Genomic DNA, 26,930 nt, shown 5'->3' with positions numbered 1-26,930 from the left:
TGGGCTGCGGGGGAAAGCGAGCGTGCAGACCCAAGCCCTGCGGGGGAAGCCTGTCGCAAGCCGGCTATCTTCCCGCGCAAATGAAAATCGGGTCGGTCCTTTGGCGCGGGGAGCGCTGCCGGCTCGTGGACGGCGAGCTGCGAGCGCGGGCGAGACGGCAAGCCGTCCCCGGGGGCCGGCGGAGAGCTCGCGGGGCGCCCGCCACCCTCCTCACCGGCTTTTCGCTCTCTCCCCGCAGGTTTTTGAGGGCAACATCCACTACGACATCCCCGAAGCGCGGCGCTTCGAGCCCGTGCCCGCGCAGTACGTCCGTGTGCACCCGGAGAGGTGGTCCCCCGCGGGAATTGGGATGCGCCTGGAGGTGCTGGGCTGCGACTGGACAGGTAGGAGCCCCCTCGCCTCGCCTGTCCGCCCCCTCCCCAAGGCCGAAACGGCGAGGCGGGGGCCGGCAGCTATTTCTCCCTCCCGGCCGCTCGGAGACGGTGCGCGGGGCCCCCTCGCAGATGAGTCTGCGGTGCGGGACTACAGCTCCCCTAAGCCCAGGGAGCGGTGCTCGCTTTCGCTCGCCTGTGTTTCACGAGTGCAGCGCGTTGCGGCCGCCCTCGCCGCCGGCGCGGAGGTGGAGACTGTCTCACCGCTCCCTGGGACCGGCAGAGGTGGTGCCTCCTGCCCCTTCCGAGTCCCGGCGGCGACCGGTCGCTCCGCAGCTTCGTCCTCAAAAGCCAAAACCGCGCCCGGCAGCTTGTTCAGCCTGACGCTAGCTTTCGAGTGCCAGGGGCGAGTTGTCCTTTATTTTTGCGGTTGTTGCTTTTTTTTTTAATAATCTGCTTAAATCCGAATCTGGTCTCCAGATGTCAGCGGTAAAGAGGCATGATTTCCATTTTAAAAGCGCATCTGCAGAAGGCATTCTCTTCTAGGAATGCCCGTTCTAGGAAGCTTAAAAGACACGGGGCTTTTCTCCAGCCTTTCGTGGAGTCTCTGCTACCCTTTTCCTCCTGTGACGCGCAGCAAAGCGTAAAACACACGTACGCACCAGTAACTGTGATACTTCGTCACCTTCGAGGTCGACGGTGAATCTCCCCCCGAACCGGGAATCCAGTGTAAACGACCTAAACCGAGGCGAGCAAGGGCTCGCAGGGGTTCGGCTTCCTCAGCCTCTCGTGCCGCTTTTGGTCCAGGTTGTCCTTCACGGCCGCCGGCCCAGCCGGTTTCGGTCTGAGCAGCCCCAGCCCGAGCGTTTTCCAGGCAGAGCGCTCGATGGCCGTTTCCCAGGGTGGCCATCTAGGCTTTTGCACGTAGCAATGTTTAAAACTCAGCGGCCAAGACATAAATATTCGTAGCTTTATTGATTTACTGGCATTCGGCTTTGCAATCAGAGCAGGGCCCGTAATCCTGCGGCTTCACCACGTTATAAAGAGCATTTATATCGCTGGTGCAAGCTGGAGAGCAGAGATAGCCGGTGGCTCTCGCCGCGCGTGCCGGTGGCCCGCCGGCGCCCAGGCCAGCCCTCCCTGCTGCGAGGCGTGACGCGCTGCCGAGCTGGCGCCCGAGACCCTGGCGGCGGCTCTTCCTCGGGAGCGCCGCTGGGAGATGGATCCAAACCCGCCGACTGCGAGCGTTTGCGCGTGAGGGCCGAAGCCCTGGCGTACCCTGCCCGACCGTCTCCGTTTGCAGCCGGCCTCTAGCGTCTTTAGACACCGAGTCGAACAGGCAACTAACCGCAGCTGGACTCACAAACGAGTTGGCTAGTAGCTCGAAAGTCATGAAGCAACCAGTCAGCAACTGGCTGCCTTCAAAGGCCTGCCAGATTTTTCCCTCTGAGGAGCGGACATTGATGAATGCTCGCTTGCAGCTGTTTTTTTCTCCTTTGAAGTTCCAGACATCTGGCTCCAATCGCGCCGTAACTCTGCGTTTTGATCGGCAGCTACCACCAGTTGCACAGGCGCTTGCCGGGCCGGGGAGCAAGAAAGCGAGCGGGAGAGAGCTCTCCTTTTTCACTTTCCTTTTCACACGTCACGCTGTCCTCCCTGCTATTTTCATTATCCCTCGTAACCATCTCGTCGCGGCTCTGCCATGGCAACTGATAGTCCAAGATAGATTCCCAAGGCTTGTCCAGGGCAGCGCAACGCTGCTGATTTACATCCGCTCGGCATCTGTGTCCCGTATGGGACTTGGCTTTCAAGGTCCTGCCGCATGGTCAAATATCAGCTATAAATCTCAATATACAAGAACAACAACCAAGAAAAAATGTGCCAGCTCCAAATAACTTGCAGCTTTTGATATGTTGCCTTCACCTGCTGCTTTTTTTTTTTTTTAATCTTTCCTTTTTTATGACCTTTTTCTGTGCCTGGCTGTTTGCAATTTGCTTCCTCGTTGTATTTGGAGTTTTATGGGGTCGTAACAAATTTGAACTTACAAATTAAAAGACTTTGAGGTTATTTGGTATTTTACCCTGAACAGAAGAGAGCTGCTGGAGAGAAAAAAAGAGAGAGAGAGAAGAAAACCCTGAGAGTTTATGTGCAACATGTTTAATAACAGGAAGATAAAAGGAGGAAAAGGAGCCTATGAAAAATACTCAGTGTGTTTGGCCATTTCCTTTAGCTTCTGGCTTTATTAAATGACACCCTGAAGGGTGCCGACAGAGAACCGCAACCGCACACGACTGAGCGAAGCGGGCTCTTTAGGAGTGGGAGCGTAAAGCCCGCTGCGCTCAGCTAGCACGGCCGCCAAGGGAGAGCAGGCTGCAGCCTCGCGTCGTTCGCTGCTGATCTTCATATCCTTCCCTTTCGCGTTTCCCCCGACACCTACTCGGAGGTTGTTTCACACGGGCCGCGTTGGAGAGAGGAAAGTTGGACAGAGACTCTTTAAAAGCACAGTCAGGAACCCGCGGCGTGAAGCCAGATGCTTTCTGTGGCCGAGCCAGCGCGCGTGCGCGCGTTAGGGACTTTCTGGGTCCGTCGGTGGTTACGTCATCTGTGGGGCTGAGCGACTTGTTTCATAAATTGGCACAATTGGTGGGAATGTTGTGTGCGCTCTTCCTGCGTGTCACATGCCTTCAGGAAAGAAAAGGATGTTCTGCCTGTGATCTCCGTTACTGATAGCCAACTGGATTGCCAACGCCAGTGTAGATTAAGAAATTAAGAACAAGAAGTAGGATATGTATCTAGAGGAGAGCCCTGTCCAGCAGGGACTCTAAATCAAAGGAAGTCCCATATGGAAAAGGCAGTTCACGTGGAGTTCAGGCCCTGCTGACACTCATAGCACATGGAAACTTCGTGGTGTTCTCGTCCTATCTCTTCCTGCCGTTGTACGAACATGAGAAAAAAACTGTACGCTGTGTTTCCTCCCACCTGGGGTTTTCTGTAACATCTGTCCCAAACGTTATCTCTGCTCTGTGTTTTTCAGACGTGAAGCCCACTGCAGAGACACTGGTGCCCACTCTGAATAGCGACCTGACCACCACACCGTACCCGACGGAGGAAGAGGCAACGGAGTGTGGCGATAGCTGTGGAGAAGAGGAGGGCATGTATCAGAGCGGTTAATCTTTATCCCAGTGAAGGATGTGTTAAGAGCTAAGCAAAGGCTCTTATCTTCCCATTTGCTCCTATACATGGGGCTGATTCCCGGAAAGCTTTGAGTAATATCATTAGTGATAGGCCAAACTCAAAAAAGTCCCCAGTCAAAATCTGATAAGTGATATCAAGGAAGGATGCAAGAGCAAGAGATAGCAGCTAATTCAGTGCCTAGGGTACAGGGCTTGAAGAGCTGTTCTCCCGGTTTCCCTGGGTGACCTGAAGCAAGTCACTGAGGGCCTCGTGCGGAGCTCCCTCCGTACCAGACCTCCTGGTCGGGTGTCGTAAATTCAGAAGGTGACCGGGGCTGCTGAGCGTGCAGGGCCCCTTCCACGGAGGGCGCAACCACCGTGGTAGATCACAACGCGCAGAGAAGGCAGGTGTCCTGAGGACAACCTACAGCCTGGTGGGGATCAGCTACCCTCATATCAGACGCTTAAAAATTAGGAGGACAGTCTGTGCGGGCAGCGGAGAGAGGAGAAAGCTAACTCCCCGCAGCAGTTCATCCCCTTAGTCCTAGATGGCTGTCGTATTTCTTCTGCCTCTTGTGAGGAGGCCACGAGCACCTGGAGATGGTGCAGCGTTTAGACGCGGGGAGAGGGCCTGAAAGAGCTGGAAGTGCAAGCTGCAGAAGTAGCGACATGGGCCTGATGCTCATTTCCTTGCCTCGGCGATAAGCCTGGGCCACCCCTGGCTGCCGGGGCGCTCGGGGAGCCGCTGGGAGGATGTGTAGGTCCCCAGCAGGCTCCGCAGCAGCGGCGGCGTGGTTCCCGGGCGCCGGCCGGCGCGACGGAGGCAGCGGGGCAGGCTGTGGCCGGGAGCGAGGACTTTCCTTCTCAGTCCCCCACCGAGGAGGGTGTTGCCGGGACGGCCCAAGAGGAGCAATGCCGCTCTCCAGAGTGCAAATAGAGGAGAAGAGAAGGGTCCGTGACCCGCACCGTTTTATTTCCGCTTGGGAGCGCGTAAAGCAAGCCCTCTGCCGCTCGCGGCAAAGATCCCCCGTGCCTATCGCTTGAGTCACTCGCCTCCTCCCGGCCACCCTTCGCTGCGGGGGCACTGCGGCTTCAAACTTCCTCTTTGCTCAGGAAAAAACCCAGCCTAAAATTAGTCTCTGTTACGTGCACGTCCACCGAGCGCTCGGGACATCCCAGCTCCTTTCTGCAGCCTCACATCTACTTCCCAGGCCAAGGGCACGAGCCACAGGCAAGCTGGCCTCTGCGGGAAGGCCCTCCAGAGCTTCCAGAGCTGTTGACACGGGGGAATTAGCTCAGTTCCTGTTTCACAGATTAAGGGCCAAAGGACCGGCCCAAAGGCCACGCGGTGTGTCCGTAGCAGAGCTGGAAATAAGGGCCGGCTCCTTTCACTCACAACCCTAACGCTTGAGACCGTCATGGCCCCACGTTTCCCCTGGTGGCATTTCCATGCGAAGGTATGAAGCGGTGAGTGACAGCTCGCCGTGTTGACAGACAGCTCCCGTCTGGTGCAAATAGCTAGATCTGTCACTCAGGAGCTGGGTTTCTGGAGCACTTGAGATTCTCCTTTTGGAGCCAGAGAAGGAACTGCGGAGCACAGGGGCACGCAGGAAGCGCTCTTCCTTGACATTTAAGAAGGCACTTAGTATTTGACTGCTCTAAGGGATGAAGGGAAGGTGCTGATTAGAGTCTGGAAGCATTTGGTGCTTGCTTTTGTATTTGCTTATTTTGGTGGATCAGCCCCAGGACATGACGTGAGCGTTTTGATGATGCAGAACTTAAGGCTGGTCCCTGGAGCTAACAAAATGTGAAGTAGGTTAAAAGCATCAGTGTGAGTGAGATTTCATGCTTTCTGCTGTAGTTGTGGCTTGCCAGCTGTTTTCATTTTGGGTTGCTTTTTAATAGCATCTCTTCATGGGCAGGTCATTTTTCGATCCAACCTTATTTTGCTTCTCTTTCTTTCTCTAAGATTTCCACCTGCCCGCAAACTTCAACTGCAATTTTGATCTCCCTGAGGACCTCTGTGGTTGGTCACATGACTTGGAAACTGGTTATACATGGTCTTTTCAGCCTACAAGCACCTGGATTGGCAACGCAGAACCAAGCCCCGAGTCCGTGCCTGGTAAGCTGGTTAATACCATACCAAAGTAGGGAGTGGGCTGATGAGACTTTCTGCATGTGAGCAGTATGACGGACCATTGCGTAGCTCTTGAGAGCTGCGAGGGCTGTGCAGATGTGAACATTTTCTTTTTGTGGAAGCTTTCGGGTGCTCTGCTTTATTGGTTCATGTCTTATTTATAGATCTGTGACCTCTGGTAGTGTCTTACGCTAACTCTGCTCTTGAGATGGCCTTGAATCAGACGCCGGGCTTTGAATCCCCTGCGACCACGTAGGTTCACCTGGGCTTTATTCCACATCCTGATCCAAACGTCCTCTGTTGGACCCAGTGTTTTTTCCGTAGAGTGCGTTTCCTCTCTTGTCAGAGATGCACTTCCTCCCATGTGTTTGCTCTGATTGCCTATGGCCCTGACTTCAGCTGTTCTTCATTCTGGGCTTGCATAGGCTAGGTTTCAGCCTCCTCCATGGGTAGGATGATTTAAGCCCTAAGAATGCAGAAATATGCCAGGTTCTTGCTGTTTGACTTTTGCTCTTTTTCTCTTCTGTGCTTTGGAAGCAGAAGATTTGCATGAGCCTGGCAGAGCATAATTTATGGAGGTCTTCACTGAGATGTGCTGGCACGGGCTGGAAACGAGCCTGCCTCTGGGCGGCGGGGTTGATAGATCAACTTCTCTAGCTTCATGTCTTGGAACTTGCCCCAGGTTCTTTTTCTTACCCTGGGTGGCTTCTTGCATAGATGGCATGAAGGACATCTGCCGGTTTCCATGTGACAGTACCCTGCTTCATCGGGACATCAGGTCACTTTGCTGTCACTCCTTGCTCTTGAGACGCCGGGCTCGCTAAGGGTGCGCTGCCTGATTTTTACCTGGCTCTGGCTCTCCCTCGACACCCAGCAGGGTGGAGGCTGCCTGCAAGGAGCTGCGCGGGCCCTGGGCTCTCCTCCCTGCTCATCCCTGGCCCCCCCAAGGGAAGGTTGCATCTCAAGATGCAAACATTCGGGCGAACCTGTTAGCCACCTGGCAGAGGCGCCGGCCAGATTGGCGGTGCTGCCAGCCAGTTGGAAAGCCGTGCAGCCAACACCTGGTAGGCAGCGCTAAAGAGGAAAATATGTATTCCAGAAACATATGGGAAGAGGAGAATCTGCTACGTCTCCACACACAGATCAGCCCCACGCGAACGCACACACCGCTTTTCTCCACGGCTCCCGCGGTGCCCAGCGTTTCTCGGGGAGGTGCCGGGGTGCCGCCTGTGCGGACACCTGGCAAGGTCTTTGGCGCGCCGCAGGGTCGCGGTGTCTGCTACGGAGAAAAACATGTTCATATTTCAAGTGTTTATCTCTTCAGCATTTGAGTGCTTCAGAAGATTAGTATCTGGAGATCGCTGGAGCCTTCAGGCAACGGGAGAGAACACTTAGAGCCAGCCCCAGGCTTAATAACCCTCCCCACCCCAGGCGCTCTAATAATGTTTAATTAATATAAGCCTCCTGCAAGTAGGATAAAAATTACTTATTTTTATAACTCAGACTCAATTTTTCATTTCATTTCCTCTCCCCCGAGCCTCCCTGCAATTAGTTGGCCGTAGCGTGCGAGCGTCCGGCCGGCCCGTGGGCTGCGAAGGGGCCGGCTGGCAAAGGCAGCGCCGCGCTTCGGGAGCCTGCAGAGGGAAGCAGCTTTGCTCCTTCCCTCCGCATGCAACTCCTGGAAGAAACCGGCAGAGCACGAAGCAGTGGCCGGGCGAGCCCCTGGCCGGGGAGCTCTGGCTGCTGCCTCCTCCTCCTCCTCCTCCTCCTCCTCCTCCTCCTCCTGCTGCTGCCTTTCCCGTCACACTGCCTCCGGCACTGCGTGTCTGCTTCCAAAACTCGCCCTGCAGGGAGCGAGGGATGAAAAGCCCTGGTTCGGGGTGGTCTTTCCTCATGAATTCCCCACCCCGGGGTGAGCAGTTGGGTGAGGGGGAGCAGCTGTGCTTGGCTTGGAGGCTGGGCAAGCACCGGCGGGAAGGCGAAGCTGCTGCAGCCCCGTTGCCTCGGACTTAAGGGCGCTGGCCGGAGCCCGCGGCCGCTCCGCGGCGGCGAGGAAACACCCTGCGCCTTTAAGAGCCGTGCGGGAGGTGTTTCTGTTTCTTCTGAAAATGCCAAAACAACAAAAAAAATAGAATTAAAATGGAAAAAAATAATCACGGAAGGAGGAGCCCTGGCTCAGCATGCATGAGAGAGAGGGGGAAGGAAATGACCATGTTGAAATATCTTCTGTGAGGCATTTGATTAGAAAAGTCTGTTGAGAGACGGGCCTGAATTCCTCAGATATCTCCTGATTTCATTTTGTGCGCTGCATGCAATTTCTCCCCGTCTTTGGCATGGAGAGCTTCTTCTCGGGACTGACAAGACACCCACTGCTCTCGTTCCACTATTTTTATTTCCAAGATACTCTTTCAGGCAGCTCTGCGTGTCTTTTTTTAGCCCCGTGTTCCTTGGGCTCTTAGCACCACGGATGAGCTCCACGTCCTCCCCTACCAGCTCCCCTTACGCTTCTGGGGACCCCGCTGGTGAAAGCGGACCAAGGCGTCCAGCTGGGCAGAAACCTGGCACGGCTCCAGCTGTCACCCTGCCCTTCGCAAGCCCGACAAAATACACTCGCTCCCTTTCCCCTGCCAGGAGTTCCCCCGGCGTGGATTTTTCAGGCGCTCCCCGTCTGTAAGAAGGTCGCCCCGAGCTGCATCTAGGCAGCTTCAGGGAGCAGAGGTGCTGTGTCCCGGCGCGCTCCGGAGCGTGCGGCTCTCGGCGCTCCGGGAGAGGTTTGTTTGTTCCGGAGCCTTTCCAGCCGGGGAATGCTTGCAGTGCTCCGAAGTTTCGTAAGAGCTTCTTCTGTAAGGAAAACAAATCTTGAGCTGTTTTTAAGCTGGTGCTGACCCTTCACCATCCGTGTGTTTTTCCCATGGGATCTTAAAAAAAGAAAGAAAAAGGGAAAAAAAAAAAAGAAACTTTCTCTGTTAAGGTTTCTTTGCTGCAGTCCACGAGAGCGGCTGCCCGGCGGCCTCGCTCCGGACGGGGCGGACGGTGACCGCCTAGGCGTCAGGCTGGAGCCGGCGTCCGGTCCGCGGGGACCCGGAGCCCTCCCCGGGGCAGCCGGCGGGACTCGCGGCCGCTCCGCGCCCCTGGGGACGCGGGGGCTCATTAGGAGAGCGCGTGTAACGGCCTGTCCCCCAACGAGGAGGGGGTTTTTTTTTTTGGCTTTGAAGAGGCCCGGAGTGAGTTACACGAGACCTCGGTGACTCGTTACGCCTCGCCGTGCTCGGGCGTCGAGCGTTTGCTGCGTTATGGGAAAAAAAAAAAAAAAAAAAAAAAACACAACCCAGGAGCGGGGCTCGCGGTTTGCCTTGCGTATCCCCCTTTTCGGCCGCCCGAAAGCCAGCCCCCCAAGCGCCCCCGCGCGCACCCCGGTGGGCCCAGCTGTCTGGCGGAGAAGGTGGCCCCGGGGGACATCTCCGCGGCCCTCGCGGCCCTGCCCCGCTTCCAGGCGGGGCCCCATCCGTCGTCCCCGGCCGAGGGCCGGGCGCGAGGCGCTCGGTGCGAGCGGCCGCCCAAAGTGACGCGCCCGGGTTTTGCTTTCCCGAACAGGCGGCAGGAGCCACCTGCAGCTGCGGAGCAGCGGGAGGCGGGAGGCCCGGCGCGCCCGGCTCGTCAGCCCCGCCGTCCGCCTGCCCCGCAGCGCCGCCTGCATGGTCTTCCGCTACCAGGCGCGGGGCGGCGGCGGCGGCGGGGCGGCGCTGCGCGTGTGGCGGGAGGCCAGCCGGGAGAGCACGGCGCTGTGGGTCGTCGCCGAGGACCAGGGCGACGAGTGGCGCGAGGGCCGCATCATCCTGCCCAGCTACGAGGAGGAGTACCGGGTGAGGCGCGGCGCGGCGCGGCTCGTCCCCCCCCCCCCCGCCGGGTCCCCCCCACCCCACCCCACCGGGTCCCCACCCCACCGGGTCCACCCCACCGGTGACGCCTCCGTCCCGCCTCCCCGCAGATCGTGTTCGAGGGGTTCCTCCGCGGCGGCCACCCGGGAGCGCTCGCCCTCGACGACGTCCGCCTGGGCACGGACATCCCCCTGGAGAGCTGCATGGGTAGGTGCTGCGCCGGGACCCCCAAAGACGGGGGGGCCGGGCTGCGGGAGCCGTGGGGCGAGCGGGGGGGCTGTGCAGAGGGGTTTTACAGCAGCGGTACCGGCAAGAGAAGTTCTCGCCCTACAAGTCCCCGTTCCTCAGGGCGGGCCGAAAGCTGGGTGGGTTTTCTTCCGCGTGCAAGGCAGCGAGGGCGTAGGGGGGGAAAGGCGCCGGCCGCGCCGGCATTTTAGGGGTTTCGTCGCGGGGCCGGGTGGGGGTTTGCCTCTGGGTGACTCAGGCTGCCTCCGCGTGACCCCCAGCCTAGGAGGTGTTTTCCCCGAGGACCGAAACTCCTGCCCTAACCCGAGGGTTTTTGTTTGCTCGTTGTCCTTTGCAGAGCCCATCACAGCCTTCCCAGGTGAGAACTCCTACGCTCCAGGTAAAAGCCGCGCTCGTCTGAGTGCTTCCTCTCCGGCGGCACGGGCCCAAAACCAGAGGGGGGATCGGGTGCTTGCGCGAGCGGCAATCACCCCGAGCGGGGCCGGGGCAAGCGCGGGAGAAGCCGCCCTCGCCGATTCCCGGGGCGCACGCCGAGCCCCGCTGTGCCGGGGCGCCGGGCGGGAGCCGCGGCGGGAGGGAGAGGGGGCCGCCGGCGGCTCCCGGGGGGCTCTGCCGGGGGCTCCCGGGGGGCTCTGCCGGGGGCTCGGCGCCGGCGGCAGCGCCGTCCCCGCCCCGGCCGGCCCGGTGCGCCGCAGCGCTGGGCGATCTGGGCTCGCCGGTGCTCGGCCGGACCGAGGACGGGAGCAGGGGACGGGGAGCGCCGCCGAAACGAGGGGCAGGTGAAGAGAAAGGCGCCGGTGGCCCCGGAGCCGGTGACGGGGGCTCCGCCGCGGTGCGCCGCCGCTTGCGCTCGGCCCGGAGGCGCGGGCGCCGGAGGTCCGCGGCCCCGCCGTCGCGGGAAGTCGGCGCAAGTAATCGCGACGGTCCTTTCTCGGCGCGCGTCCGCTCGCCTCCCGCCTCGCAACCCTGTTCTGTGTCTCCTCCCCAGGGGCAACCCTGCCGCCAGGGACGGAGCCCACAGTGGACACGGTGTCAGTGCAGCCCATCCCAGCCTACTGGTATTACGTTATTGCCGCCGGAGGTGCTGTTGCGGTGCTGGTCTCCGTCGCGCTGGCCCTGGTGCTCCACTACCACCGCTTCCGCTATGCGGCCAAGAAGAGCGATCACGCCATCGCCTACAAAACCTCCCACTATGCCAACGGGGCCCCCGGGGCCGTGGAGCCCACCCTAACCATAAAGCTAGAGCGGGAGCCCGGCGCGCGCCGCTGAGAGCCCGGCGGGACGGCGGCGAGCGCCACGCCAAAAAAAAAAAAAAAAAAAAAACGCAGACAGACAGACAGACACTTGAGACTGCAGATAACGTTGCCTCAGTTTTGCACTTTCCTCCTTCGCCCGGCCTATGTGTGAACTCTCGGACCGCTCCGCGCCCCCCCCCGGCCCGCCCCCGATCCTGGACGGACCCTTTGCCAACCCGGGACCGCCGGCGTGCCGGCCCGCGCCTCCTGCCGCCCGCCCCGCCGCTGCTCCCCCCGGGCCGGAGGCCTCCCGTCCTTTCCTTTCGGGTCCTCGTTCGTTTGTTTTTGGGTTTTTTCTTTTTTTGGTTTGGTTTTTTCCCTCCTCCTCCCGGCAGGCGACCTGTGAGGGAGCTTGCCGGCGAGCCCGGGAGCCGGCGCGCTAAATCCGCGGACGTAAGCGTGCGCGGGAGCGCGTGCGGCCGGCTGGCGGACTGAATGTATATTTAGAGCAGCCCCTTTCTCAGTTGCTTGTATGGCTTCTACTTGCACAGGGAATGCTTTTTCTTTTTTTTTAATTTTTCCCCCCCTTTTTTTTAATCCCCGCCCCGCTGCCTGCCCTCTGGCAGGTCTGGGACCCCCCGTTTAGGACCCGTACCCCGATCGGCTTCCTTGGGGAAGGGCGCGATGCTTTTTTTTGTTGCCTTATCCAGCGTCGGCTGGGTTTCGTGTTCGACGGCGCCGCCGCCCCGGGTGCGAAGCGGGAAGACGAGGGCAGGCCGGGCAGCGGCAGCGGGCGCCTCGCGCGGGGCCTGCGGGAGCCCGGAGGGGGGGGTCCGGAAACCTCCGAAAACCCGAGGCTTTTCCACCTTGACCCTTTTCCGCAGCCAGCGCGGCCCCACAGCCATTTCTCGGGGCGGAGCGGGGTTGGGGGGGGGACACCCTCCTCGCCCCCTGCCCGCCGGCGAGCCCGCTTGAAGTTGCCTTACGCCGGAGAAGCTGGCGGCGATCGCTGGGTCCGCATCCGCGAAGGGCAGCCCGCAGCTTCGCGAGCCCGGGGGTGGGGGGGGGGGTATTTATTTTGCAAGCGGCATCGCTCGGGGCGCCGACGGTCTTGCTTTTGCACGGGGTGGGGTGGGGGGACGGCGGGGGGCGAAGGGCTCCTCCGCGTCTCGCTGCTGGGGCCGGTGACGAGGCGAGCGTGGCCCCCCCGCGCCGCTGCGGTTCGGGGTCGCGCTCCTGCCGGTTTCGTTTCCGTCCCTCCGCCCGACTCGCAGCCGCGGCCGGCTCGGAGGGCGGCGCGCGGCCTCCCGCTCCGCTCCCGCGGCGGGGAGAAAAGAAAAAAAAATTAAAAAAAAATATGCCTTATCCAAATCGCTGCCTGACCGCGTGGGAAAGCGGCCGGAATCGATCGCTCCGACCTGTTTGCAGGCAAAAAAAAAAAAAAAAAAAAAAATACCTCCAGTGAGGAGCAATTTTTTTTTTTTTTTTCTATCTTGTTTGCGGTCGCATCCCTGCCCAGTCCTAAACTCGCCTGCGAGGCGGCGAGCGCGGGGTGGCACCCGGTCTGTAAAACCCAAATCACCAAAGACGAAAGGTCACGTCAAGGTTTTTACCCCCCTCCTCCTCCTCCTTCCCCCCTGCTCCTCAAGCCGCGACGTCCCCAGCGTTGCCCAGTTGCCTGTGTGTGGAAAAAAAAAAATTATCTTGTGGAAATTTGGAGATGTATTGTGTGGAATGTAATAAAATGACGCTATTTTTATACAAACCTCTCTCTCTCTCTCTCTCCCTCTCTCCCTCTCTCCCCCCCTCTCTCCCTCTCTCCCCTTTCTTCGCCAGTGAGACCCGTGTCTCGCTGTTTCTTTTCCCTTTTTTACTTATTTTTATTATTTTTATTTTTTTGCGTCTGCTTTGGTTGTGCGGCTCGGCGAAGCCCATGCACTTGTAGTCCGTGTTTTGTGCACGCGCGTGAGCGTCCAAGCGGATTTCAAAGCAAATATGTGCAACGCGGGAGGAAAAGGAGAGGGAGAGGGTGGCTGGCGGCTTGCCCGCGAGGAAGGGGAGAAGAAACGGCGCGGGCAGAGCTGGCCCTTGCGTGCACTCCGCTGGTGCACGCAAGGGCCGGGAGTCCCCTCTTCCTCCTCCTCCTCTTCCTCCCAAGCCCTCCCATCGCCGCTGCTGCTTTAAAGCGGATGTGCGTTACGGCTGCTCAGCCTCTGCAGATCCTTCCCTTCAGAGGGAAGCTCTCCGTTTCCCCAGGACGGGGCTGCGCACGCTTTTTCTCGTCGTGCCCAAGAGCTTGCGGGGTTTTTCTGTGGGCTGTTTTCACGGCCTGCTCCGTTTGCGACGATATTGCTGAGATTTGTCGCTAAGGAGCCTAATTAGTGACAAATACCGGGCTATCTTCCGTGACGGGAAAAGGTCTCCGCTAGGCAGCGAGCGGAGACCGCCAGCTCCCCTTCCCGCAGACAGCCACGCAGCCAGCGCTGATGTTCGCTAACGACTCAAGAAACCCCGGTATGCAAAAAGCAACGTGGAGTTGTATTTTTCCATAGCCGGCGTAGAGCGCTGCCTGACATGACGTACAATTTGACAGCAATAAAAGGGCCTGCGGAAAACCGATTAATAAGGTGCTACCACAGGCCCGAGGAGAGAGGCGAAGCGACGAGGAGGAAGAGAGCTCTTAAGCACAAGTTAGAGTCGTATTAGCACAGGGAGTTGAGGAAATCGCTGAAGGAGGAGGTAGACTTGGGGTTAGGGTTTTTGTATAAACATTCGCTTTTCCGGGTTTCCCAGTGCTCCTTCCATTCAGGCGCGAAGAGCTGGGGCGCGTTGGAAAGCGCTGATTACGCTTGATGCTTTCTTTCCCTGGCTTCTCCTCCCCAAACTACGCAGGGAAATAACAAAGCATCGAATTGCTAATGTGTTTTCGCATAAAATTCGGAGGAGCTGGGACACGGAACGGCAGAAGACTTCTACCTGCTTTCCTTAGTACCTGGCCTCCTTTTGCAGGCTACGGTCCGGTTCCCACCTTTGCCTACGTTCGTGCAACCTACGCTATCCATAGGGTTGTATGGGCGAGGCTGGTGGCGGAGCGTCGCCGCTCGTCTTCAGGCGGCTGAAGACGAGCGAAGCAGGCGCCTGCGAGCGTGAACTGCTTTGCAAGTTATTTTCCACGTGCTCAGCTCTGAACGTTAGCACGAGGCCCTCGGGCACTTCTCCCAGCGCGAAGATGTTGCCATCTGGGCCCGTCACTTCGGGAAGCGTTGAGAAATCGTGTGAGCTCGCTGCTAAAACGAGGATTTACAGAAGGTGTTGTGCACCTCTGTTTCCTCAACAAGCTCACAGCAGCCTGGCGTCAGCGTAATTAGCCGGCTCGCTAACGCAAAGCTGATCGCCGGAAGGGACAAGTGTCGTCTCCTAGGCGTCCCCCTTGCCGAGTCCAGTCGAGCAGTCAAAGCAAGCCTTGAATCCTTCGAGCAAGGAGGGCGGAAGGCAATGCTCCAGAATGGGTATTTGGGAAAAGACCATTAGCACCGGGGCGCAGGATCCCCCCCCCAAGTTGCAGTCAGCTTTGAAAAGCCTAAGCAGGTTGAAACGAAAGGGCATTTTCTTCCGGAGCACTGAAAAGAAACATCATTCCTATTCGCAGAGATAAAGCCAGGAAGACTACACAGAAAAATAACTTACCTCTGCTCAGACTGCGGTTTATGCATTTGGTTACTAGTGCTTGCTGTGTATGTGTAGTGCTTGATTGTGTGCTGAATAGCAAAAAAAGAAATGTCATCACTAAAAGGAACTTGGATTAGAGAGACGTTAACGTAAATGCCTAGATATGGACACCTATTTACCACTCTCCCCATTTCAACCAGGTTTTGCATTAAAACGTATAATGATGATACATGAGTTCCTCAAATTACTATGAATTTATCTGAAACCCAAAGAGAAACTGGGTCACTGGAGCTCTGTGTCCACTAAGATGTACTGGGAAAGATGAAAAGTAGAGTGTGCTAAATGGCTCTAGCATTAATGGAAAGTAATGATGGGTACTAAGATCCTATTGAAAGTTACAAGGATAATACCCAGAAACATGTTAATAGTGAATTATGGCCATTATGAAGGCACCAATGACAATATTTTAGTGCTGTTCAAGTTACCTGGATTCTCTGCTTTTTAGTCTGTCTCTGTCTCTTCTTAAAAGCTGGTCATTTGATAGACATGAAATGTGATGTAGTGAGAAGATCCTGTTGTTGTCACGAGTGTGCAAGAGTATTTGCTGACTTTGGCCGCATAAGGAGGAACTTTGCAGTAGTTCAAATACTGTTTTCTTCTGGCAGGTCCCATAACCAAGGGACCATCGGCAATAATGCCCCTGAATGGCCTTTTTAAACGAACGGTGCTTCCCATTTTGTTGTTCTAGTGAACTTCCCGAGAATGGAGGATGACTTTCCCATCCCCGAGCAAGGCTTTGAAGACGACGACGATCATGGTTGGTACTGAAATGCCGCGTGGCGATTTATCTGGGAGGAGCTCGTTTTTCAGCGTCAGGTGCCACGGTTATTCCCGGCCCTGGAGACATCCCCTGTGGCTGGGGATAGCAGAGGGCTGGCACAGCCTTTCTGTCGGGCTGTCGCCGGTTGTGGTGGGACTCCTAGACACCTGCCTCTGCTCTGCCGCATCGTGCAGAGCTGTGCAAGGTGAAGAAGCAGGGAATTAGGAACCTCACCTTCGTTTGGCCTCCCTGTGGGCCTCTCACGTAGTCTTGGACAAATTAGTTATCGTTCTTTTCCTCTATTTTACAGTCGTTCCTCCCTTCTGTAGGTCCATCTTTATACCACCAGTTCTAGGCAGTCGTGATGAAGGGCTAAGAGAAAGCAAAAACAGCTCGGCTGAAGCCAAGTCTTTAGCAGTCTGAGAGGAGGTTTGTGCTTTGAAACCCGCTTATCCTGCCTGGCTCTCAGAAATTCCCCTAGCCTCCCCAAACGGGCTGCCCTCCGGCAAGCGAAGGAGCTCAGTGCTGCTGAAATCCCTGGACCCTGGCGGAGGCTCTGGCCTCGAGTCTGAAGCCCAGGTCTCATTGCTGTGTGTTTTTTGAGAGAGCGAGCCCCTTCCCTGCCTCACGGAGGCCGCCAGGGCTGTACGTGGCAGGCCTCCGGAGAGGCAGCGTGCCTGACGGACACCTGTCACGGGTGCCCCGCTAACGCTCGGTGAGGGGCTTGCCCGCCGCACCGTGCCCCGCGGCGTAGCAGAGACCGTGATCCACAGCCCGCCGGCAGGAAAGCAGCAAATAACGCCAGTGAGTTACAGCTCTGTAGCTAAGCCCGTCTGGTCAAGGCAGATACATTACCTGGTACGCAGCAGTTTGCCACGCGTCGCTGCCTAGCGCTTTGTCGAGCACTCGTGCTGTCTGGGTTAAGAGTGTGATTTAGGTTCTCTCGGCTGACCTTCTAGGAGCATCCAACTTTGCTCCGCTCTGTAGACGCAAGGGTGGCTTACCTTTCACTCACTGAGCTATACCCTTCCTCGGTGCCAGACGTAGACCCCAGGGGACAGTGCCCGTGTCGACATGATTTTGCACAGACGGCAAACTCCATGGTATGAGTGTCTACTTGTGAAGTTAGACAGAAATCCTTGAAATTATCTAGGAGTCTTGGCTTCGATGGAGTTTAGGTGCCAAAACACACTAGGGAAAGTACATTAAAGTGGTGACTTGGTGTCTGGACAAAGACATTAGTTTTCTTTTCTTTCTTTCCTTTTTCAACGTCAAGCAGCCCTGCAAAGTCAATATATTGTATTTGTGTTAGGACAAATGGAACTGAACTTTCAAGCATTAATTGCTGCTTGCATAGCATTTTGACTTGCAAATGGAGAAAATTAAGTCTGGGAGCTGTGACAGATTGCTTCCATAATTTTAAACTCAGTCGCACTTGATGAACCAGAGTCTCAGCAAGTGCAAAATGCTAGTATGCTCTTAACATAGACTGAGATGAAGAAGGGAATTAGGGCTCCTAACTTTCTTGGGAACTGGGTGCTTCAGCACGTCTGGAAGGGGGCTAGCGAACCCTGCCGATACGTACCGATTGAGAGCGCGGGTGGCCGCTTCAGCCATTTCAGCTCTATGTAAGAAATGTGTCGTGTGAACGAAAAGATGATCCCTGGATAATAAATGCCCGTTTCACTGCAGATTACTTTGGATCGGATAGGAACGACACACTGTTCTCTACTAACTCTCCAGGAACTCCGAAGCTGGACAAAGAAAAGAACTGGCTCTACACCCTGGATCCCATCCTGGTCACCATCATAGCGATGAGCTCCCTCGGCGTCCTCCTAGGGGCCATCTGTGCCGGGCTGCTGCTCTACTGCACCTGCTCCTACACCGGCCTGTCCTCGCGCAGCTCCACCACCCTGGAGAACTACAACTTCGAGCTCTACGACGGCATCAAGCACAAGGTCAAAATGAACCACCAGAAGTGCTGCTCGGAGGCCTGACGGGCCACCTCGGGATCTCCCTCAACACTGCGGTCCGGTGAGGTGGGCTGGTGGGGATGACTTTTTATTTTTGCTGTTTTCTACGGGAACTGAACGCCATACTCTCAAGCGACCCGACCGGGAGCAGCGAGGGTGCGGGGAGGCGCTGCTCCCGCCACCGGCCACGACCGCGAGGCCCCGGCCGGCAGGTCGAGGTCGGCGAGGACCGGAGGGGCGTTTTCACGACCCGGACTGTGCAGGGCGAGGCGGGGAGCCGAGACCCTTGTTTGTTGGTTCGTCTTCATTTTCTGCTGACGTGAGCGGCTGAGCCGTGGCGCGGGAGGATGGTTTACCTTTTGGATGTGAGAAACTAGGTGTTGGTTGTTATTTCCCACTTCCTTTCTCTGATAAGTTGCTGAGAAAGCTGAGGGATTTCTTCAGCTGTCCTGTCCTTAGAAATGACACACACACACACACGCACATACACACATGCACCCAGACCCTGTCCATTCTAGACCCCCCCATCCAGACATTGTTTTGTTGGCTGCAGGGATTTGTGTGCATCATGCTAAACCCAGGAAGCTGCAGTTTCTGGTCCTGAAGGTGGGAGCAGGTTGTTGCCTTTGGCCTTCCCGCTCCTGGCAGGGGGAAAGACACGATGCAGGTTTTAGTGTCGATGGCAACAACAGCGCTTTCCGGAGTCATGAAGAAACAAAATGGAAAGGAAACCCTATGTGTAGAAGCACCTCTTTGAGAGAAGCTGAAGAGCCTTAAAGTGATTTGTGAATAAGAGCCATTTATTAAATCCAGATCTTGGATTGAAACAGCTGAGGCCTTCATCAGGAAGGCCTTTCTGCGACTCTCCTCACCCCTCTTGATCCTGCCCTTCTTTCCTTTTTTTCTCTTTTCCTTTTTTTTTTTTTTTTTGGTATAAGGATAAAATTGCAGCAAACGAAAGACACGGTCCATGCGGTTCCCAGTGCCGAGGCTTTTGGAAAGGGGGGGCTTCCCTAGGCGTTGACCTTGAGGCACAGGGCGGAGGCCTCAGGAGCGGAGGGGTGGGAAAGCGGGCCGCGGCGGGACCCTGGGCCCCCTGCGCGCCGGCCGGGGCCGCGCACCGGCTCCGCGGTGCTCCCCGCTCCTCGCAGCTGCAGGCTCCTGCGGCGCCGGCACCGTCTCCCCTCCAGAGCAAAGCTACGCTGCTTCGGATCAGTAGCAAAAACCTGTAATCCGATTTATGAGCTACGTTTTTTTGTTGTTGTTTTTTACTTTGAACAAGTGCCTTAGAAGTATTTTTCCTCCATCCGATGTATGATCAGTGCTGTATCAGACAAGAAGCGAGGCCTTCATCCTTCCCCGGCGCTCTGCTGGTCTTCACTGGATCTCTACCGCGTAGAGCCTCGCCGAAGGTGTCTTAGCCTTCTACTTCCGAGTGGCCTGGCTGTGCTGTCCCGCAGCCGGTGCCTCTCCACCCAGGAGCGCGAGGAAGACAGCTTAATGGAGAAAAAGCATTCAGACGCTGGGCCCCAAACCAATGCCTTCATTTCCGATTTAGTACAGGTGGATCGTCCAAAGCAGCTTGCACGTATATAAGAAGTGAGAACTTTTCCAGCACGTTGGGTTTGGTGGTTTTTTTTCTTTTTTTTACGAGGCTCTTTGGAAGTACCTGAAATATCCTGATTTTACTTTAGCAAACTCTTTTGGGTTTGGGATTGAAGGGTTTGGGCTTTTTTTCTTCCCCGCCACTTGCTAACTGTGGAGCGCCGAAGGTGCAACGGGACGCGACGTCCAGTTTGCACAGTCGCTGCAGCACGTCCTCCGGGAGGGCAGGAGTCTGGGGAGATGGGGAACATCTGGAGAGGAGCAGAGCGGGGGCAGTGCCACAGCTGTTCGTCAGGGAACAGGAGCAGCGTTCGTCATGAAAAGCTCCATCAGGCAGCAAGCTTTTAGGGGGGAAAAAAAAAAAAAACACCCTTACCCACCCTAAGGACCGTGCCCGTGTTACTGCTGAAGCAGCTGTGTCATCAGAGCATCTCCATTTCCTACACGCGTAAGCATTATTTTCTCGATTCACACCGTGTGCCCGGGAGAAGCGGCCGTGACGGTGTCTCCGCTCCCCCGTTCGCACCCCCGGTTCCTGCTGGCGTGCCTCCCGTACCAGCCCCGCGCAACGGGGGACGCGCCAGACCGTCCCGAAGCTGGACTGCTGCTGCTCCATGAGCCTACCCCCTCCGACCGCGCGGGAGGGGAAGGGCGAGCGGAAAAGGACCATGCCGTAGAAGTCGACTTAGGCAAACAGTAGGTGAAAGTGTGTAATTAAAAAGGTAACGTTACGGTGTCTAGTAGGCGTGCAGAGAGCGGGGTTCGTGTATACGTGTCTCCAGAAGTAGTGTGTTTGCGCACGCGCGTGCATCGCTGTCCGTCTTGTGTCTGTGACTCGTCCCGTGGGACTGACTCGTGTTTCGTGTACCTTTTGACCCGGGGCAGGAGTGCACCGCTGATCTTGGCGCTGCCGCGGCGCGGCTTGCCCGGTCCCCGCTGCTTAGTACAGGGACCACGCGCGTGCACTCACCGGGCAGGAGCAGGCCGAAAATGCTGCAAAGCCGATACCTCACTTACCTCTGCTGGGTGCTTTACTGTTCTACTACGGAAAACTGTGCTCGATTGTAACCTTAACAGGGAGAAAAAAACAAAACAGAAAAAAGCAAAAAAAAAAAAAAAAAACCCAAGAAGTCAGTGCATTCAATTCATTGCATCCTCTTCTGCAACTGTGTTAGGTTTTGCTGGTCGCAATTCCCTTTGTGAAATTCAGAAAAAAAAATCAAAAAAAAAAAAAAAAAAAAAAAAAGGCGGTCAGTGTGAATGCCGTGGCTGAAACGCGGTGCGGCCTCCTCACGGCGGTGAGGGCGAGGACGCCTTGCCCAGAGGCAGGCTGCGACGGTGAGTGATTCCGTTTGGTGGGAAGGTGCCGGTGGGGGGGGGGAGAGAGAGCATGGGAATGAAACCGTTAAGGAATTATATGCAGAAACGGAACTTCTCCAAGGTTTGCAGTTCAAGGCGTTTGACCGTTCACTGGCAGAGCCAGGACTTATGGACTTACAGAGCTTTTACTGTGATTCTTCAGTGTATAAAAAAAAACAAAAAACAAAAAACAAAATGAAACAAAACAAAAAAAAATCAAACTGTGTTTATATGATTTGTATAAAAAAAAAACTTTTAAAATTACTATTTAATAAACATTATGGTAGAGATTATGTTTCAGTAGCCTTTTTTTTTTTCTTTCTTCCTTTGTGCAAGCGCAGCACCCAGCAAACCAAAGCGAATTAGAGCCGATCCGCCGGGCCCCAGGCACCTCCCGGCAGCCAAGGCACGGGCTCCCGGCAGCCAAGGCGGCCGCAGCCAAAGAGGACATTTTGCTACCGTTTCCTCCCTTAAACGTTTACAAACCCGGAGGAAATCGTTCTCCCAGATGTGGCTGATATAATTTCCTATCCGCCCACCGCGGGCTCGCGGCGCGGGGCTGCTTCGCCGCCGCCCGTCGGAGCGGCTGCCAACCTCGCGCCGAGAGACCGGCCTCTTTGCAAGCGCCGCGGGCTATTTTGGCCCTCTGGGGCCGTGGCGGGGCTGCAGAGCGAGCGCATCCTGGCCTGGCTTCGCGCCCGGCTGCCCGGCAGAGCAGCGCGGGTTTGCAAGACCCGCCGGCGAAGCCCGGCGGCTTCGGGAGGCAACCCCTTCCCGGGGAGGTCTACGGCGGGTGCGAGCCTGAAGAAAATGAAATTTATGGTGTGAGCATTAAAATATTAAAGGACCTTAATAACAGCCACGAATCTGACACTGGGGCGGGGGGGGGGGGGGGGCAGATCTGTCATCGGCCGGAGACTAACGGCTGGAGGACTCGACAACTCGCGTAAATCTGGCGGAGGAGAAGAAATAAAGCCCCATCAGACCCCGAAGTAAAAGGAAAGAAAAGGAGAGAGGAAGGTGATGAAAAGATTTTAAGGCATGAAGAGTGGGAAGGCAGGGGAAAGCTCAAGCAGATAAGGAGCTGAAAGCAGAGGAATGATTATAAAAATGGAAGCAGGCGCACGGAGGACAGTAGAGAAAATATTAAAACCTGCCGAAAGCGCTCAGGCCGGGGAGGCTCCGCTCGCCGCTCGCGGTACGAATCGTTTCCAAGCGAGCGCCGCGGTGGCCGGGCCGGAGCCCGGGGTCTTCCTTCAGCCCGGCCCCCTCCCCAGCCCACCCCGTGCCTGGGTTTTGCTCAGCATCTCCCCATCCTCCTTCCGCAGGATTCAGCGGAGCATCGTTCCCCCGTCGCCATGGCAACGCGGATGCCCAGCTCCCGCGGGCATCCCCACCACCACCACCACCACCCGTGGGAAAATCCGGCCCGCGAGAAAAATCCCGTCTCCCCCTGCCCACCACCCGGGGGGGGGGGGTGGCAGGGACGGGACCGGCGTGGGGGTTTGCCAGCTCGAATGGTTTTGACTGAGTTAAGCAGCAAGGAAGGGGGCGGGGGGAAATAGCTATGTAAGGTCACATCTGAGCACCAGCGTCACCTATATTAGAAACCGTAATAACTCCAGGTGCAAAATGGCAGGTGAACTCTGTCAAATAAGAGAGTTATTAAAAAAAAATGACACCAGGCCCCACGGGGCGACTCTTCTGCGCGGTGATGCACACCTTCCGCCCCTCCAGATCGGCGCAGGAAAATAAACAGGAAAATAAAGGCACAAAATATTTCAGCCTTGTCAAGTGACTAATGTTTCCTGACCCTGTTTCTCGTTCTCACAGCGATTTTTCAAGCATTGCTTTACCGGACGCTGCTTACAGGGATCCGAGACACCTCGTGTTGTTTTGTTGCCCCAGAGCTGTTTTTTTCCTAATGAAAACCTTCGTTTTCTGGTAAAACAGGAACCCGAGAGGTGACTTTGCTTTTAAGTAATGGTGAGAAAAATATAGAGAGTGGCACCCCAAACACGGTTTGCAAGACTGCTGATGTCCACAAAGCTGGTGGGGGGGGTTGGAGCTGTTCTCCTCCGAGGGGGCCAAGCCCTAGATGAGTCTCCCAGTCTCACGCTGCGAACACGCTTGGATATTAAAGGGACCAGAGAGCGTCATTACTGCCAGGTGATAAAACCCGCCAGTATTTGTGAAGACTGATGGCCGTTGTAAGAGCTCCCAACAGAAGCTGCATTCTGCACCGTGGATAATAATAACGGTCTTGGGCTGAAATCCCAAAGCAGCTGCATTTTCCAAGGCTACAAAAGTGACTTCAAGATTCCTGGCGCCACGGTGCTCGAGCCTCGCTTTCTGGCAGTTGCAAAGCCTGCGTGCAGTTAATACTCTCAGACGATCGCCGTTTAAAGGTGTCGTCCGTTTTCCCCCTCCTCGCAGCTCCTTTTTTTCCGGCTTTCCTCCCTGGCCTGGCCAGAGTGAGGGTTCGGCCTGAGCGGAGGCTATATTTCGGGCAGGAGTCCTCCGAGAAGCCGGCAAACACAACGGCTCCTTTCACCCTCCCCTTGCAGCCAGGCGGTTTCAAACATTTCCGCTAAAGCAGCTACAGTGCTCCGCGCGCCGTGCCAAGAGCGGTGCCCCCGCTCCGCTGTCCCCGGCCCAGGCTCACGCCGCCGAGAGCCGCGGTTCGGCGGGGCGGGGAAGCTGCCCTGCACCCGGCTCCCGGCGTCACCCCCGGTCAGCCCTGACACCTACTCATCCAGCTCAAGTGCTTTTCTTTTTCTTTTTTTTTTTTTTTTTCTTAACGCGGGTTTTCTTGCCTGTTTTCTCTACACCAAGATTTTTCTGAAGCCAGCCAGCTCCCTCTCTAACCTTTCAAGAGTCCTCTCTGTATGAAGTTCTCTTCACATCAGCTCCAACAAATGCAGGTAATATAAAGTCACAGCAGATTCATGGCTTCAATAAGCCTCTTATATCTATCCATCCATCAGGAAAGCGAGCTGCTTTTAAAAGAGGCAAGATGAGATGGACTTTACTATTATTTATTGGTTAAAAAGAAGAAGAATGCCCTCAAATTCTTCCCAGTCCTGGTTGTGGAAAGACACCCTTTTAACTTACCGAGCGTAGCTCCAGCCCACGCTGGCAGCTGGACACGCACCGGGACCTTGTGGAGCGAGGGGAGCGTGTGGCTCCAGGTCTGCGCACCTCGGCTGAAGCGGCTCAGCCAGGACCAGCTTCAGCCCTTGCAACGCCATCGTCATGAGTGACAGTCACCCCAGGAGGGCCTGTGCTGGTAGACCCCCAACCAAGCCAAGTCAGGACGGCTAGCGGCAGGCTTAGGTGCCAGGTCACGGCTGCTGTCACCTGTGCAGGTGAAGGGCCGTCCCCAAAGGGGAGTGCCCCATGTGGTGCCCTCCCCAGAGCCACTCTGGCATGCCCAGAAAACAAAATGGTCTCGGCTGTGGAGTCCAACCAGGTTGCCCAGGATGTCCAACCCACTTCCATCCCTCCCAGGGCAGACCCCAGGCCACAACCCGCCCCAGCAGCAGTTTGCTATGAAGGGCCAAAGGCTGCACATGAAGGATCAGGCAGTAGTAAAAGAGCAAGATGGACTGACAGCCTTCGAAAGCAGTCATGCCTTGGGACGAGAGAGATGGAAAAAGTCCTCCTCTTCTCCCAGCAGCATTGGCGCCACTATCCTCACAACTGCTGACCACTCCCGCCAAGAAGTCGCGCTGCTGCTCTCCGCTGGGAGCAGCCGTGACCCTGTTCCCATGCTTGCACTGCTGTTTTCCCAGGCGCCAGGGTCAGCTCTCCTCCGGGGAGCTCCCATCTACCCCTGCTCGGGGGGATTTGGGATTTTGCATCAGGAAGCCCTGATGCCAAATAGCTCAGTAGTCACAGAAGCTTCTGGCTGCTGGTGTCAGAGAGGGTTAAAAAAGCATATTAGCAGGATCCAGGCTGATGGATCACGGTGATGGGTCATGTGTTTGCCATGTTCTTCAACCACATCAAGAAAGGACTCATCGCTGTGAAAACCCCCACTCGGGACATGCATTTCCCAAGCAGTGCTCCAGCCAGAAGAGGGCTTTGCAGGCCTATTGTCTACATGACTTGACAGCTTGCTTGCAGATGGACCTGTCTAACGTCTCTCCCAGCACAGCCTCGCCCCAAATCCCCCAGCAGCCCATCTCTCTTGCCCAGAGGGGTCTGGCTGCGCCTCCAATCTCCTCCTCTCTCAAGCCTGGAGGAGCAGGAGCACCTAATTAACCTGCATCCCGTGGCCTCATCCTGCAGGAGAAGGGCCCTGAGCTTCCCCAGGGTTCACGAGAGGGACCACTGTGTCTCCCATCGAGGGCTCCCAAAGGCTTGCAGCTCAGGCCACCCAAGCTCTCCAGTAGCTGCCGTGGGCTCAGCACACGTCCCCAGCACCACCACAGCCAGGACCGCGTCTCCCCTTCAGGAGCTCGGCTTCAGCCTGCGCAGTAGCCACCCAACACAAAGTCCTCCCTTCCCCAGGTCAGCAGGAATATTGTCACCAGTCGCATTTTCACCTCCCAGCCGCGGGTGTCGGAGGCTCCGCAGCTGCTTCCCGGCCTCTTCGGTGGGTATCGAGCCGAGACCGTAATGAAGCAGTTTTGATCTTTCCCGTCAGCCTCTTCTGCAAACGCGCACCCAGCACAACATCTCTGTTCAGACATCAAAACACTCGGCGAAACGGAGACGAGACCTGCTCTTCCTGTCAACTAAAACACTAATTAAAAAGAACTCTGATTTCTGAACAGGTAAACAACAGCAGCACCCCTCCTCCCCCCTCGCGCTGGTCTCACGCTCCACCACGTCCCCTCGGTTTCGGCCGGAGGGACCCGGCTTGGCCGCACCGCCGAGCTGAGCCCCACCAGCGCACCGGCTTCTCGCCTCGATCGCAGCATAGAAGTAAAGCTGATCGAGGGGTTTTGGTGCAATCCGTAGACAGATTTCAGAAAAAAAAAAATGCCAGTCAGGAAGAGACAATATCTGACTTACTTAGAAGGGCAGAAAAAAATAATAATCCACGGGGAAAGAGACAACAAATTTGGGCACCATGCTGTGGTGTCCATTAAATAAAAGAAACCTTTCATTTGCATTCCCTTGGCAAGTGACTAGCGCTGAACTTGGCTGTACACTTGATGATCCACCATTACTTTCCAGGGTGGAGGCTGAAATATTCCTTCCTATTCATTAGGCCAAAGTAATTCCCTTAATGCCACCGAACCAGCCGTGGACGAGATTCTGCACACAATGTCATTGGCAGCCTTGCTAAATGAAATCCCCTCCGCAAGCGGCCGGGGGGAATCGATACTTGCTGCAGTTCGTCCTTCCAAGTTCGCCTCCCGCGCCGCCTTGTTTCCGAGCGGCTCCATCCACCCGGCGCGGTGCCGAACTCGCGGAGAGGCGAGGTGTGGCTCCCTGCCTCCGTGAAGCACGAAGGGCGGTTTTACGACACACAGCAAAAAAGGAAAAGGAGTCGTGGCTTTTTCCAGTAACTGGAAACGCAGCAAACCCGGCATTAAATTATTAGCCAGAAATTAAATTAAATTATTTTAGCTTCTGTTAGGTGAGGCTGCCACACCATGGCAAACGCTTTGGGCCACCAGCTAGCTCAGAGCCCAGAAAGAAACCCAGCCAGCCCCTCGCACATTAGCTCGATCAGCTTCATGGCTTCCGGAGCCTTTGCTTGGACCACATTAAACATCAATATCACAGCACTCAACATCTCCCAATATTATAGCAAATCATTAGCGGAGGGTTAATCATCATTACAAAAAGAGGAGGTCTCAGCTGATCATTACGCTATTATTTCCTACATGAAAGCACTATTATTACTGCAGTAGCACGAAGATTTGGGCTCGGCTGCACCATTCGCTATCCAAATGCATCACTGCGCCCTCTAAGCCCGCTATGGAAGAGGGCTGGAGGGAGAGGAGCAGCCCCCACCTGAGCAAGGTCTCCGTATGCAGACCTCCAGCTCCCCATGGGCACAGCACGCCCGTCGCGTTGGTGGACCTGGTGAGAGCTGCATGCTTCCCCCCCACACCCTCAGTGTTCTGGTCTGTCCTAAAAAATACATATATATATACATATATATATATATATATATATATCTCCAAGTTAAAATCCTCATGCTTCTTTTCTGCTGGCATAATAACTTTGAAATGTATTATTGCTGAGAGACTTGACTCTCTCTGCCAACAACTCCCTGGAGGGAAGCACTAGCAGAAGAAAAGAACTTTTTACAGCTTCTTCATAAAAGAAAAGTCAGCAATGCACTGGACCTAATCAGGTTTTTCTAGAGATGCCGGGGACGGATTCTCAGCTGAAGTAAACTGATGTCACCTCAGTGGTATTCAACTGATTTTTCAACACCGCCTGAGAATTCGGTCCATTAACTTACGAAAGACACACAGAAGGCTGTTCCAGCTGTGTTC

At 56.1% G+C, this 26,930-nt stretch overlaps 1 protein-coding gene across 7 annotated transcripts in view; it reads left to right on the top strand.

Annotated features, from left to right (window-relative positions):
- Positions 1-20,749, top strand: part of NRP2 (neuropilin 2) — a 43,657-nt gene extending 22,908 nt beyond the window's left edge. For 2 of the 7 annotated variants that reach the window (XM_062579074.1, XM_062579071.1), the window contains 8 exons: positions 239-383; positions 3,406-3,522; positions 5,514-5,666; positions 9,276-9,544; positions 9,670-9,766; positions 10,143-10,163; positions 15,458-15,526; positions 17,222-20,749. In XM_062579074.1, coding sequence (XP_062435058.1) covers positions 239-383; positions 3,406-3,522; positions 5,514-5,666; positions 9,276-9,544; positions 9,670-9,766; positions 10,143-10,163; positions 15,458-15,526; positions 17,222-17,526 — 1,176 coding nt within the window. In that variant the 3' untranslated portion in view covers positions 17,527-20,749. Of the gene's footprint in view, positions 1-238; positions 384-3,405; positions 3,527-5,513; positions 5,667-5,845; positions 6,166-6,218; positions 6,323-9,275; positions 9,545-9,669; positions 9,767-10,142; positions 10,164-10,793; positions 12,089-15,457; positions 15,527-17,221 lie in introns of those variants that run through there. The other 5 variants (XM_062579072.1, XM_062579073.1, XM_062579075.1 and 2 more) reach the window with 5 other exon arrangements.
- Positions 20,750-26,930: the final 6,181 nt, after the last annotated feature.

The sequence above is a fragment of the Rhea pennata genome, chromosome 6 (assembly GCF_028389875.1).
Source record: "Rhea pennata isolate bPtePen1 chromosome 6, bPtePen1.pri, whole genome shotgun sequence".
In the NCBI taxonomy this organism is placed as follows: domain Eukaryota; kingdom Metazoa; phylum Chordata; class Aves; order Rheiformes; family Rheidae; genus Rhea; species Rhea pennata.
This window is presented reverse-complemented; position numbering and strand designations above follow the sequence as displayed.